Here is a 14473-nt window from a genome sequence, read left to right as displayed (position 1 = left end):
AATTCCGATGGGCAGCGGGGACTGCGGGAACTGTGGGATAGCTGCCCACAGTGCACCGCTTCCAATATCGACGCTCGCCCCGTTAGTGTGGACTCACAAAGTCGAATTACTGTCCTTAGTGTGTCCTTAGTGTGGACACACACGTTCGACTTTGCAATATCGATTCCACATATTCGATTTAAGTAAAATCGAATTACCCTCGTAGTGTAGACATACCCTTAGAAGCACCCACGGGTGGTGTTAAAGTTTTCCCAGATAACCGGGTATGGGCTTGAGCAGATTCTGCTTTGTATTGTTAAGAGGAACCCCTAGATATTGAACCTGGCCCTTGTTGCTCCCAAATCCACCTGGCAGAAGAGTTACACTGCAAAAGGGTTAAGAATCACAGGGAAATAGTTTAATGAGGAAGATAGGTCGTTAGGAATGACCGCAGGCCCCTATGCTCCCCCACTGTCATGGGGAACCAAACCCATGGAAAGACAGAGACCAGGGGAAAAGTGGCTATAAAGGATATTGCTTCTCTGTGCATAGTTTCCCACCCCCCAAAAAATATCCTTTCACCGACAAGAGTCAAGAAAAGAGGTGAAGGGAGGACCCTGCAACCGTACACTTCAAGAGGCATGGTCCCCTGCTCCATAGATTAAAGTGATGGGCATTTTAGACAGTGCTCTAGGCATGTGTCAAACGTTAATTTTCTTTGTTTTTGAAAAATCAGAGTATGGTGAGCTGAGTTAGGGTGACCAGATGTCCTGATTTTATAGGGACAGTCCCAATATTCAGGGCTTTTTCTTATGTAGGCATCTATTACCTCCCACCCCCGTCCCGATATTTCACACTTGCTATCTCGTCACCTTAATCTGAATGCAAAGTTCAGGTTGAGATTTTAATCATCTAACAGCAATGAACATCAGGGCTACCTTTCCTACAACTTGACTGTAACCTGGCCCCAGTGTGCACATTACAGGCATTACAACAAGGTCTATCATAACACTGCAATGCTGAACAACGTATATACTAGCTAAAAAATAACAGAACACAAAGGAATCATACAAAGGAGTTGCGTTGTATTGTATAATAATCAAACATGCAGCATTTGGAACTACTGTATTATATGCATTTTTGTGAGCTGTGTGAAAGATGGAAAGTCCATTCTGTGAAGGATTTTGAGATTTCAGAATTTGTTTTTGTTTTGATTTGGAACAAAACACCAAAATTTCACAATTCTCCATGAAAGAAAATTCTGGGGAAAAAATTCAGATTGATCAAAATGTGTAGTGTAGTTTCAACTTCAACTTTTATTATAATATATAATACAACATTTAAAAGATCGAAATAGCAAATGGTTTCAAAACAAAAAATTGAAACATTTCATTATGAAAATGTTGAAACAGGATGTTTCAACATAGTTGGAACTTCTTTCCCCCCTCCAATTTTTTTTCTGAAACAAAATTTTAGCAAAATCAACCTGATTTCAATTTTGATGGAACTTAATTTTCCGATGGAAAATGGTTCTGCGTAAACTTTTTTGGCCAACTCTAAATGAAGGTTCCATTTGTAATGTTGATGCACAAAGAAGCAGAGTTTATGTTGTTGGAAACCTTAACTCTGAATTCCTTGTTTTTTTTTAAAGTTATTAAAATCTCAGCCTTTGACCAAATGCAGCACAGGTATAAACTCTACTGACTCCAGTTGATTTGGGCCTGCTTCTGCCTATTCAGAGTTTGGCCTACTAGATGACATCACTGTTTCCATATATAACATAAAATGCCAATTGTGACACCTTCTTTCAGGTAAACATCATGTTTGGGCAGTATTACTGATCCTGATGCTGCAGCCTTTACCCAGGCAAAACTCCTGGTGTCTTTGGGCCTAATCCAAAACTCACTGAAGTCAATGGGAAGTCTTTCTATTGACTTCACCGGACTTTGGATTAGGCCCTTAGGCCCTGATCGGATTCCTGTTTGAGTAAATAGAAAGACTCCTCTTGATTTCAGTGGGAGTTGGATCAAGCCCTGATTGATTTCGGTGGGAGTTTGCCTGAGCATGGGATTGAGAGAAAACAGAAATATATTGTATACCGATTCCTATATGTTCAAGAGATCTCTTCATGATGTTTATCTGGTGAAATGATTCTCCTTTTGCCTGGCAAACACACTGCAGTGCACAGCTGGCCACAGTGAGGATGGCATTGGCATCCAGAGAGTTCTGAAGGCAGCCCCATCTTGACTTCTACCAGCCAAATGAACATTACTCCATCGTCCTACAGCTACTGAGTGTGTAACTGAACTTTCTTTTGCAAGGCCCTCTGAAGTAGGTACAGTTTCAAAAGCCATGGCAGGAGGAGGTAGGTGGGGTCCCCTAGATTAACGGTATCATTTGGAGGGAATGTCATTTGGAGGGAAAGATCTCCCTGCTTGTCTGTGAAGGTACAGGTATGATCTCTGAAAAACCCTGGCATCATGTACCTTGCCAGTACATCCCACATTGGTGTCCATGGACCTGCCTCAGTAGTCCATCTGCATAACAATGCAAATTTGCAGTTGATGTACTCATTTGCTCCTTGTGGAAGACAGATTATGGACATGTCAGTTCCATCGATAGCCCCGGAGCAGTTTGAAAAGCCCATTCTCTCAAAACCGGCAATTATTTCAGGAACACAATTTATGCCAGGCATCTTTGGGTAAAAGTGCCCGATCGCCTTACAAACTTACATAACCACAGCCCCAACAGTTGACTTGCCAACACCAAACTGGTTGGCCACGGGCCCATAGCAGTCTGGGGTAAACAGTTGGCTATAATGACCTGCTTTTGGATCAGTATGGCGTCTGTCATGTGTGTGTTCTGGTGCTGGAATGTCTGTCCAAGCTGTTCGCACAGGTCTAGGAACATGTGCTAAATGCAGAAGTTCTGGAGCCATTGCTGGTCATCCCAAGTCTGTATGGTGTTGAGATCCCACCAGGCTGTGATTGTTGTTCTGCTCCAGAAATGTTGCCTACATACAGGGATTCTGCGGCAGCAGGTGTAAGCTGCATCAACTGGGTTGCAGGTGACATGGCTGTGCCCCTTTCTGAGAGCTGCCTTCTATAGGATAGATACTGCTGCTGAATTGTCCACTAGCATTTTATAGCTGCTCTGCCTGAATCCTGAAATAGCAGTGAAACCCCAAGCAGGCAAAGGCTTTCCACCGGTGCTGTATCCCTGGTCTGACTCATAGCAGGGAGAGCGCAGACTTGAAATGGCTTAGCTGAATGTGTTTGTGGGCTAAGAACACTTCTGATGGACAGACAAGTTGTCCCACACTACATCAGGAACCAAGCTCTAAAGTAGCTACGTTTGCAAGAATGCCAAGTAACCTGGGATACACCCCCAGAAGACAGTCTCTCACTCATGTCTGCATATCAGTGTGAACACACCGGCACAGATATGAGGCATGCATAACAATGCAAAGTGGAGGTTCAAAGGCAAACTTGGAAAAAATGGGTTTGCAAGTGCACGTCAAGCAGACCCAGGTGTACAATGCAGTGTATGTACCCTAAAGGAATAATTAGTGTCACCGGCTGGTGGGGGAAGTGAAATGAGACATGTGGGACATACCAGGGTACAGTCCAGACCAGTGGGGGGCTGTCACCCCTGCCCTGCAACGTTGGGTGACTTACAAAGCCTTGCTGAAGTAGCTCCCACCTTGGCCACTCACAAACAGCCTTCCAGCATGAAAGCCAAACCCTGAGTGTCTGTGTTTTTAACTGCAGTCTGCCAGCCACACCTGGATTACACTCTGGCTCTTGCCAGTCTTGGTTATGCTGCAGGATGACCCCAACGCCCCCCCAGTCCCAGATTTCCCCCAGAAGTGTATGTCCTGTACTGCTCAGCCCTCTTCTTGACAGTTCAAATATTTTAAGTTCATTGTTCCCGAAGAAGCTAGTATATTGGGGGGAGGGATAGCTCAGTGGTTTGAGCGTTGGCCTACTAAACCCAGTGTTGTGAGTTCAATCCTTGAGGGGGCCATTTGGGGATTTAGTTGGGGATTGATCCTGCTTTGAGCAGGGGGTTGGACTAGATGATCTCTTGAGGTCCCTTCCAACCCTAATAATCTATGATTCTACTCAAGCCTGATATCTATTGTTTTTATTGGGTAGAATTTTCAGTTGTGTGTGCCTAAAGTAAAGTTGCTAAATCTATATTTAGGCACCTAATTTTAAAGTTTGAGCCATTGGTAGTATTAATTATTGTTTCTGAGTGTCCAGATGTGTCTCAGCAACAAGTGAAGACATAGTCCCTGTCTTAACAAGCTTATACAATCTGGAGCCTACTAATAATAAGAACCTAGCTAGACAGACATATAGATAGATAAATGTAGAATTTACTGTGCCCAAAAAGATGTGTAGGTGCCAGAAAGTTTGAAAAAAGGAATGTCATTTGATTTTTTAAATGACTTCTTCACATAAGATTTAAGGAGCTCTTTTGTTGCTCAAGAATAAATTATCAGACTTACCAGGCACAGTGATTAGTGTTCCAGGTCCTTCTCCACTACCCACTTCTTCTATGCCATGTGCAGTTATTGAATAGGGCCTGATAGCTTTATTCTTAAATATAACGAGTATGGAGTCACCGACCTCTGCGTGGATTAAGGGCCCTAAATGAAAACAACAAGCTATGGTGACTAATGTTGCTCTTTTAAAATAAAGAAAACTGGAGTTTGTCCAGAAGTCAGCTCAGAAATGGATATTTAATATTATTTTTACAAGTTGTAGAATTTGCTAGCGTTTAACTTGGAATTTTACTTTTGTGACATGTCACTGCTGCTCATAATGAAAGTAAAGAGAAATCAGTGTAAATCCACATGTGAAATGCTGTGAGACCAAAGCTGTAAAGAGGCCAACAGCCACTTCATTGAGAGTTAAGGATGAACAATCATTTCATAGGCTATGTCTATACTAGAGACCTTACAGCAGCATAGCTGTACCGATGCAGCTGTAAGATCTCTAGTGTAGCTGCTCTATGCCAACAGGAGAGAGCTCTCCCCTCAATATAATTAAACCACACCCCTGAGCAACGTAAGTTTTGCCAACATAAATGGTAGTGTACACATGGCCTTAGAGAAACGATATTCTCCCTCCGAGCCCATCAGAAATGCTCAGATTCCATTAGCCTCCAGGGACAGGCCATCAAAACGGGTCCCTAACCCCAGCAGATGAGGGGTGTCCCAAATATGGCCAGTCAAAAGTCAATTTTTTCCAGTGAAAAATGTTTTTGGGGGTTTTTTTTGGATTTTTTTAACAAATGAAAATGTTAACAGCAATTTTTTCAGAAACTGAAAACAACTGATTATTTCTCATGGTTTAATAATTCAAACTTTTTTTTGGTTTCCAGTTTTTCATTGGGGAAAAAAGGAAAGTTTCCATTAACCTTTTAAAAAAAGGAATTGTTTTCATTATTTTCAAAAATGTTCCCAGAAAATCCATAGCATTTTATGACCAGCTCTAGCCCCACCCCTAAATCACAGGAGGTGATGATCATTCCATAGGACACAGGTAACATTTCCAATTCTCCAACCCCTAATCTCAACCCAAACACCTAACATCCAGTCCAACCTGCCTGCCCACAAGAACACCGCAAAAAACCACTGTGCATACGAAACTAAGGTGGATGCCAGAAATGTCTGTGTTTGTCCATCCTAGCTGGATGTACTTGTTACCAGGGACAGGCTCTGGGATAGTTTTATTAAACTTAGCACCCAAAAAACAAACACACACAATTTACACATGCCCAAATTGTGGCTGAGTCCAAATTCGGAGCATACCATACTCTGTTGCTGCAACCACACCCTGCTCCCCAGAGCTGTTCCCATTGACCTGTTCAGCAGATCTTCAATCTTTAAAGGGATAGGTAAATCTTAAACCTGGCACTCCTATATGTGCTACATACTTCCAACAAACTGCTTCCTGTTTAGAAATACCTGTCTTTACAATCACTGATTAAAATGTGTGCAAAACCACTGAAAAATCTGGGACCGATCCAAGTGTTCATTGTTTCCTTCTACAACAAAACTGACACAACCTATTTGGTTTTGGAAAGAGATGCTCTCTTACATTTGATATACTTTGTGAGTTATAAGAGCTACTCACCTAGGATTGCTAAGTGTTCCTCCTGTGCTGATCTGACTTTGTGCTCTGTAAATTCTCCGTTTGTGTACTCTCTGTAAACCACCTTCTTGTATTTTGAACCAATCCGATCTTTACCTGGGCTTACAAAAATTTTCCCGTAACTGCAAATTAAAAAGACAAAAGTTAAAAGTGCAAACTATTTAGCTATCTAAAGTGCTAATGAAAGATTTGCTTTATTATTACTTGCTGGAGAACACCTCTTTAGCATTCAGTTTAAGGCTTTTACGTCTTACATGTGACAGATCTGTGAATACCTTCATATTCATCACTGTGACCATTTGGGCTTAATAGCACCAGTAAGGTGATAACTCAGAGCCTTTTACGGCAATAGATTTACCTAAACCAGTATTGGAGCCTGACACACACACAATGAGCAGTTCTGATTCCAACCAGAAGAGGGCAGTGATACACAGTGGCCCAGGGGTGGGTAAACTTTTTGGCCTGAGTGCCACATTAGGGAATAGAAATTGTATGGTGGGCCATGAATGCTCACAAAATTGGGGTTGGGGTGCGGGAGGGAGTGAGGGCTCTGGTTGGGGGTGTGGGCTCTGGGGTGGGGCTGGGGATGAGGAGTTTGGGGTATAGAAGGGTACTCTGGGCTGCGACTGAGGGGTTTGGAGGGGGATCAGGGCTGGGGCAGGGGTGCGGGAAGGGGTGCAGTTCCAGTTGGGGGTGCGGGCTCTGGCATGGGGCTGAGAGGTTTGGGGTGCAGGAAGGTGCTCCGTGCTGGGATTGAGGGTTTTGGAGGGTGGGAGGGGGATCAGGGCTGGGGCAGGGGTTGGGGCCCAGGAGGAGGCTCAGGGGTGTAGGCTCCGAGCGGCGCTTACCTCAAGCGGCTCCCGGAAGCAGTGGCATGTCCCTTCTCCGGCTCCTAGGTGTGGAGAGGCCCCCAACCCTCAGAGCGGGGCCATGCCGTGGCTTCCGGGAGCCACGTGGTGCAGCCCCCGACCCGGTGCCCCGGCTGGAGTGCTGCAGCAGGGCTGAGCCACGTGGTGTGGCCCCGACTTGGCTCCCCAGCAGGCGCTCATGGGCAGGTTTAAAACGGCTCAGCCTGCGGGCTGTAGTTTGCCCATCCCTGCACTAGCCACTGATGCTTTTACTATATGTTACACATTTCTGGCTCTGACCATAATGCCAGTATACATAAAGTTCTCATTTTGGGGATACCAATTATCCAGTCCTCCTACTCCAGGTTTACATAATCACACTGCTTCTCCCCAGCCCCAAACCCCAGCATCTTGGACCAAATACTAGAAAAAGGGTGGATTGGTCATTAGGGGGCACTCAAAACAAACAAACAGGAGATTGTTTCCACTCTCTTCTGGGAGCATTGGCCTTTCATTGCAGTGTCACCTTCAAGAGGCGCTCTTGGAGGGGAATCTCTAGGTTGACTCACAGCATGCTTTTGCAAAATGAAAGCAGAACATGTGCCAACTTTCGTACTTTGCATGGACGTACAAGAGCAATCTTTTGCCAAGGGTGGAGCTGACATTGTTTTAATCACGTTCTTTGTTAGGAGAAAGTGACTCTTTCTGGGATTCTTCCACACTGTTACATAACATACTGGCAATGGTTCTCAATAAATCTATCTTTCTTGGCTCCTTTGTACTTCTCATTTTTGTAACTGGGTACATTTTGCCAGACTGGAACATATTTCTGAAGTGGTTTGTCTTTTTGAAGTTGCCAGGTTCAAACTCCCTTTTATGTTCTTTGGAGGCTTGGAAGTAAATGGGCATTGCACATAGATGCCTCTGAAATTCTTTGCAGAGTCCAAATTTCCCTACAGCAGCACAATTCAGGAGAACAGTTAAAAAAACATGGTTTGGCTGTGGCTATACTGGAAGCCCATACTGTGTTTTAACTAGGTGCGGGGCTACTGTGCTGCAACCAGGGGTGGATTTTCCAATAGACAGGACCTGAGCTACTTCATCTTCAATAAGGTCTTATTCCTAGCAGTGGCTGAGTGACTCTGACTTAAGTGGGAGTTGAGAGTGCTCAGAATCTTGCAGGATCGAGCTCTAAGGGCCTGATCCAAAGCCACCTGATGTCAACAGGAGTCCTTCCATTAACTATAATGGTAACTGAAGCAATCCTCAAATGAGCCAGTAGAATAATCAGATTTGCCTGAATTCTCGTACTTTGTAGTTCTAGTCCTGTGGCAGATTAATTTATCTGTCCAAGAATATAAAGAACGGGGTAAAACAAAATACTTATTGCTGGCAAAACCAGCTTTAAAAGAATTTTAAAAAAAAGTTTGTGGAAAAGGTAAATACTTTTCTTAACTCTAAATATACGAAAAAAAGGAGAGACAAGGTGGGTGGACCAGTAAAAGATATTATCTGACCCACCTTGTCTCTCTCATATCATGGGACCAATACAGCTACAACAACCCTGTGAACAAAAAAGATAACCAGCTTTTCAAACCAAAGTGAGTTTACTTGCACTGTACCTGATTTTTATTTAGGTGATAAAGTAAAATTACTTTCTATACAAGTAAACACTATTCTGACTTCCTCTTGACTGTGTGTGATTCTTAATGTCGTGTCTGATCCTGCATACATTGAGGGTATGCAACTTTATTCATCTGAGCAATCCCACTGAACTCAGAGGCAGTACTTATGGTAAGTAAAGTTACCCATGTGTTTAAGCATTTGCAGGATAAGACCTTTAAACTCCTCCAGCCAAAGGTAAATTATTTATTCACATCATCAAAGTGGAGCACCCAGGAAACACTTGCCTGTAAAATAGCATTCATAACAGAGGCTCAGAACCCACCCCCTAAACAGATATAAAGGGACACCATCCATTTAATAATCACCCTGCTGACTTGCCATTGTTACAAGAACTGTACCTCCTAAGGTTACTAAAACAGAAAGAAATGAAAGAATGACCTTTTCTAAATTTTCAATTTGTTGACCGAGTCAGTTTCACTGTTTCTTTCCCCATACAGTCAGTTTAGCTGTTTTCCCGTTTCGAGTGGGTCTTTCACACAGAAACAGGAGAGAGAAAAAACATTTGAACAAATAGGAATATATGACTGTAAAAGAAAACCCCCAAATTGGCAAGGGGCTCTAGAGACAAGTGTAGTTATACTGCTTAGGTGATCTTGGGCAAGTCTCTTAGGCATCGACTCAGCAAAGTGTGTGTGCGCTTCAATCCCATTTATTTATCCTGGGGTTGATGGATTTCTTTGTTCAGGCCCCTCTTCCCTGTGTCCCATCTGTTTGGGTATATATAGACCAGAGCATGTAACTGTGTCATCCTGGGCACTTAGCACCTCTCCTTAAGGCATAAATGAAGTGACCACACTTTCCAAAGTGACCAGCACCTACTGCTAATGGGAGCTGCGGGGTGCTGAGCACTTTGAAAACGTATGTGCCAAAATGGGAGCAGAATTCTTTTGAAAATCTGACCCTGTGTGGCTAAATGTGATACCAATGCGGTGGGCTCAATACTCTATTGCATTATATCACATTACTTCACTGAAGTGCCAGATGGAGATCAGCCTGCACATTGCCAGTTGCAGGATCAGGGCCTTAGATTGTAAGCTCTTCAAGGCAGGGACTGTCTCATGTGTTTGCTCAGTTCAGGGCACTGTGGGGCTTCAGTCTTGGTTGGGGGTCTCTAGCCACTAGTGAGCCACTACAATAAATAATAATAACGTGAAGATACTTTACATTTTAAAAACTTGATTTATAGATTTTAAGGCCAGAAGGGACGATTATGATCATCTAGTCTGACCTTCTGCATAACACAGGTCTTGGAACATCACCCAGTAACTCCTGCATCAAGCCCATAACTTCTGGCTGAGCTAAAGCCTCTCTTTTAAACAGCTACTCGATGACTAGAATTCACTTTGGTGCTGTTCCTAAAATGGGGTGAAGCAATACCCTGGATCCACCCCTTTGCTATCCCAGCCCCACATTTTGGAAAAGTTCAGATAAGGATCCGAACGCTGTGTCCCATCCCCAGGTTATAAGGCACTACAATATTAAACTTAAAGTGATGATTTCATATTTAGCCACCAGATGCCACTGTTACACTCTCTGGTCTGTGTTTATCTATCTACCCAACAGAAAGGGCTCAGTAAGCAGGGGTAAGGGCACTGAAAAGAGAAATCCAAGGCCAAAACATTGCCAGGGAATCTAAAACCTCAGCAGCATCAGCTCACAAGGGAATGTTAGCCAGAGAACCGAGCTGTAATTTAATATCTAAAAATATAGAATAACATTTTCAAAAGTGCCTAACTGAGTTAGGAGACCGAGTCCCATTTTCAAAAGTAACGTAGGTGCCTGATTCCTGTGGGAGCTAGGCGCCTCATACCTTTGAGAAGAGAAGCTAGGCACTTAAATCCCTTTGATCATCTGGGTTTTAGGAGCCTCCATGCCACTGGCTTTCAATGAGACTAGATTCCTAAGTCACTTAAGCACTTTTTAAATTTTTACCCGAAAACCACATTATTCGGTAAGAAATAAATATTGTATTATAATTTCTTTGCAGAAAATACCTGTTTTAGCAAACATCTAACACATTCCAAAAGTACTAGCTAGCTTTTCTGAAACCCAAAATATGTTTAGGTTTCCCCATCAGAGCAGGTATGAATACCCATGAATACAGTTTGCTGTTAATTTGACTTCAGTACCTTGCATCTTTGCCACTCAGAGCCCAGGTTTTATTAGGTGCATAATCCCATTCCACTTCTTCCGCAGCAATGTAATATGTTCTCATGGTTCCATAGGGCTGCCCAGGGCGAGCTGTACTGTTACAGCTATTCACTTCATACATCTGTTTCATTCCAGCCACAAAGTGATCAAATGTTCTGCAGACCACTTTAAAAATGCCTGCAAGGGAATGCACTGGGGATTTATATAAAGGATCAAATGACAGGATTAAAGATAAAACCCCATTCTTCATACTTTAGTAACCTGTCCCCAAAGCAAACTAGACCTGCTATCACACTGAGAGCCATGCAGCCAGACACTTGTTCTAACACAGAGCCCTGCTGAGATAAGTGGAGATCCTCACAGGTGCAGATGTACGCACATGTGGTTTTCAATGCATTCAGTGAAATGGAAATACACCACTTATCTCCTTTTGCCATTTACAAACTATGGTCTTGATCCTGCAATGTAAGTCTTTTCAGGATCAATGGGAGTATTCACTCACTGATTCTGGTATGTAATGACCAAACGTGACCACTGACACAAATGTATCCTTGAGAAAGCAAGTAACTTTGCTACCCTCATGAGAACTGTCATAATCTTCCCTAGAAATCCCTAAACATCATCCTTAATTATTTCTCATTATTTAAATATGGATAAGCCCTTTTAGCTGAGGGAGTACTGATTTACGGTCAACTGTCAATAAGATGGCTGGCTTTTAGAAATGAGCTGGCCAGCAAACCCTTACTATCCTTAAGTACCATCCAGGTAGCTGCGTTATCTATGGGTATAACACTTCCAACTGCAGAATTTCAAGGCAGCTATCCCAGGAGTAACATCATTTTCCTAATACTACAGTGCCATTTCTTTTTCTGCAGCTGTTCCTTCAAAGAATATAACGGGGACACTAGGGCATCCTACCCACTTTGTTAGGTGGGATCGGGCAGCAAATCCAACTGCAGGCTGCTGAACACCACTTTGCTGAGAGATAATGGACTCTTGCTTAGAAGTTTCAGCTCCATTTTAGTTGGCATTCAGCTTCTGCTGACATTGGCTTGTGTTTTAGGCACCTATCCAGTGCCAGAGCTTTAATGTTAATACCTGATCAACTGTGTAGATGTGAAGTCATTGATCAAATAGTAAAGTGAGGAACAAGAACATAGCACCTTTTATCTAACAGTCTCAAAGTGCTTTGCAAACATCAATACTTGTATTAACTGACAGATTGCACCGTGAAGGCCCAGCCCAGGAGAGTGGCTAGTGCAGAGCAGTCTTGTCCCAGGGAACGTTCTGGAAGGCACTGTGCCACAATGACTCCCAGAGCTCCTGAGAGCACAGCTGTTGTGCCATTCCTCTGGGCTTGTCTACACTACAGGTTATGTCAGTATAACTTATGTCGCTCAGCAGTGTGAATGAGCGACATAAGTGACACTGACCTAAGCACTGGGGTGGACAGTGCTAAGTCAGCAAGAGAGCTACCGCCTCTCGCAGAGGTGGTTTTATTATGCTGACAGAAGAGCTCTCTCCTGTCAGCAGGGAGTGTCTTCGATGCAGCTGCGCCGCTGTAGCGCTTCTAGTGTAGACTAGCCCTTAGAGCGTAAGCTCTTCAGGGAAGGGACGACTCTTACTAGGTGTTTGTACAGCACCTGGCATAACGGGCCTTGATCTGACTTGGAATTACTGCAATACATAGGGGCCAGTTGTGCCACCCACGTATTCACCAGCATGAAGGGATGAATGCTTGGGCCTATACTAAATAGGAGGGTGCAGCATCTGACCATCCCCACTGGCAAGTGCAAAGAGAGTTAGGTGAAGCCATGACTCCTCTCTGTCCTTCTAGAGAGGTTCTCACCCACAGGGGCCTAGCTCTGAGCAGCTCTTGTTCTCAGGGCTTACAAGGACAGTGGTGGCTTCCCATAAATGTGCGAAAGATGGGCAAGGCTTCTTGCATCCTCCTTCTGGTGTACCCAAGCAGAGGCTGACCACAATCTGGCTCTGAATAGTTACATCTTGCAATACCCCGGTGAGGTAGGTAAATGTTTTCAGTTCTATTTGTAGCTGGGCAAGCTGAGGCACAGAGAAGTTAAGTGATGTATTCAAGACCAACTCAGTGGCTCAGTGGTCTAGCCAGAATTAGAACCCACGCTTCCTAACTCTCAGAACCTTGCTCTACATACTAGATTCCAATCCCACCCTACTGCTTATAAAGCAAAGGTTATAGAGAAGTAAAACATCCTTTAATTAAGATGAATCACAGATGTTAGAGACTGAAAAAATCCATTAAGCCATTCACTCCAGCTTCTCGTTAGTGCAGGATCATGAAAAAGGTATTGTTTGTTCAGATGCCCAAATTCTGGTCTAGATTTATACTCTGTAATTCCATTGTAGATGATGGCATTGCATAGGATGCACGCTGGAACAGAATTTTCTTTCTAGTCCATACTTACACTCATCACACAATAGACCAAATCCTGCTCGCTAATAAACATTCATAACTCCCATTGATGTCACATCAGCTATGTCTACACTATAGCTACACACAGCTGTGATGGCTGAGAGGTTAGGCATTGGAGCTGAAATCCAGTGGGGTTTCCCTGCTCAGCTTTGAATCCTGCTCACAGCAAGAGCTGTGTTTTAGTTAAGCACTGAAATAAACTGCATAGGGAGGCTGTGGAATCTCCATCATTGGGGATTTTTAAGAGCAGGTTGGACAAACACCTGTCAGGGATGGTCTAGATAATACTCAGTCCTGCCTGGAGTGCAAGGGACTGGACTAGAAGTCCTCTCGAAGTCCCTTCCAGCCCTATGATTCTATGAGCTAGGGGTGTGATTCCGGTGCTCATATACACATACTCATGAGCGCTCTCATCTAAATAGCAGTGTAGCCGCGGTAGCGCAGGTAGTGGCAGAACAGGCACAACTGAGCCATGAAGAATACAGACCCTCCTGAAACTGGTGCGTAGGAGAGCTCGCACAATTGTGTGTACATGAGTAGGGGAATCACACCCCTAGCTCACAATGCAGGTGTTTGTTAAATGCTCTGGCCAAATTCATCTCTCAGCTACACTGTTGAAAAACTGTAACAACTCCACTGGAGTTACACCAGTGTAAAGGAAAACAACATTGGACCCTAAAGTTTGCAAAGCCTCTCTGAGTGCAGAATTTGTCCCATATTAATTTTGAAAACATCACATCACTGGATGATTAATGGAGAAATGGGAAGACCTTTTATGCACACTCTGTAGGTGAAACGGAGTCAAGTACAGAGGCACAAGGCTATGCCTCACTTCAGTCCTACTTAAGACTTCACTATAGATCTTAAGTGGTTGCTGGCCTTGTTCATGGGGGTGAGTTTTACCTTTATTCAAAATGTTGTATTTAGAGTTATGGAACATTTTATGATGATCCTCTCTGCCTGCCTGTCAGTCTATCCCATGCCCATCAATGTGGGGGTGCTGTCTTTTGTTCCTTGGTGTACATACTTACCTGAATTCTAGCATCTTGGCAATAAAGAACTTTGGCCCGAATTAAGGCTCCTAGATTCACACATACTCTATGGCCCCTTCACATTGCCAGAGCAATGTAAATGGGCCTTAACATAAGTGATAATCAAGCCCTTTGAGTCCTGTGACCAGAGCAATACTGAGA

At 43.6% G+C, this 14473-nt stretch overlaps 1 protein-coding gene across 1 annotated transcript in view; it reads right to left on the bottom strand.

Moving 5' to 3' along the window:
* Positions 1-14473, bottom strand: part of HEPHL1 (hephaestin like 1) — a 62891-nt gene that overhangs the window by 16692 nt on the left and 31726 nt on the right. The window contains exons 12-14 of the mRNA XM_024208679.2: positions 10807-11005; positions 6126-6265; positions 4493-4633 (exon numbers count right to left, since the gene is read on the bottom strand). Of these exons, the coding sequence (XP_024064447.2) occupies positions 4493-4633; positions 6126-6265; positions 10807-11005 (480 nt within the window). The remainder of the gene's footprint in view (positions 1-4492; positions 4634-6125; positions 6266-10806; positions 11006-14473) is intronic.

The sequence above is a fragment of the Terrapene carolina genome, unplaced genomic scaffold (assembly GCF_002925995.2).
Source record: "Terrapene carolina triunguis isolate 2854851 unplaced genomic scaffold, T_m_triunguis-2.0 Scaffold97, whole genome shotgun sequence".
NCBI lineage: Eukaryota > Metazoa > Chordata > Testudines > Emydidae > Terrapene > Terrapene triunguis.
The sequence above is the reverse complement of the archived record's forward strand: the minus strand, read 5'-3'. Positions and strand labels throughout refer to the sequence as shown.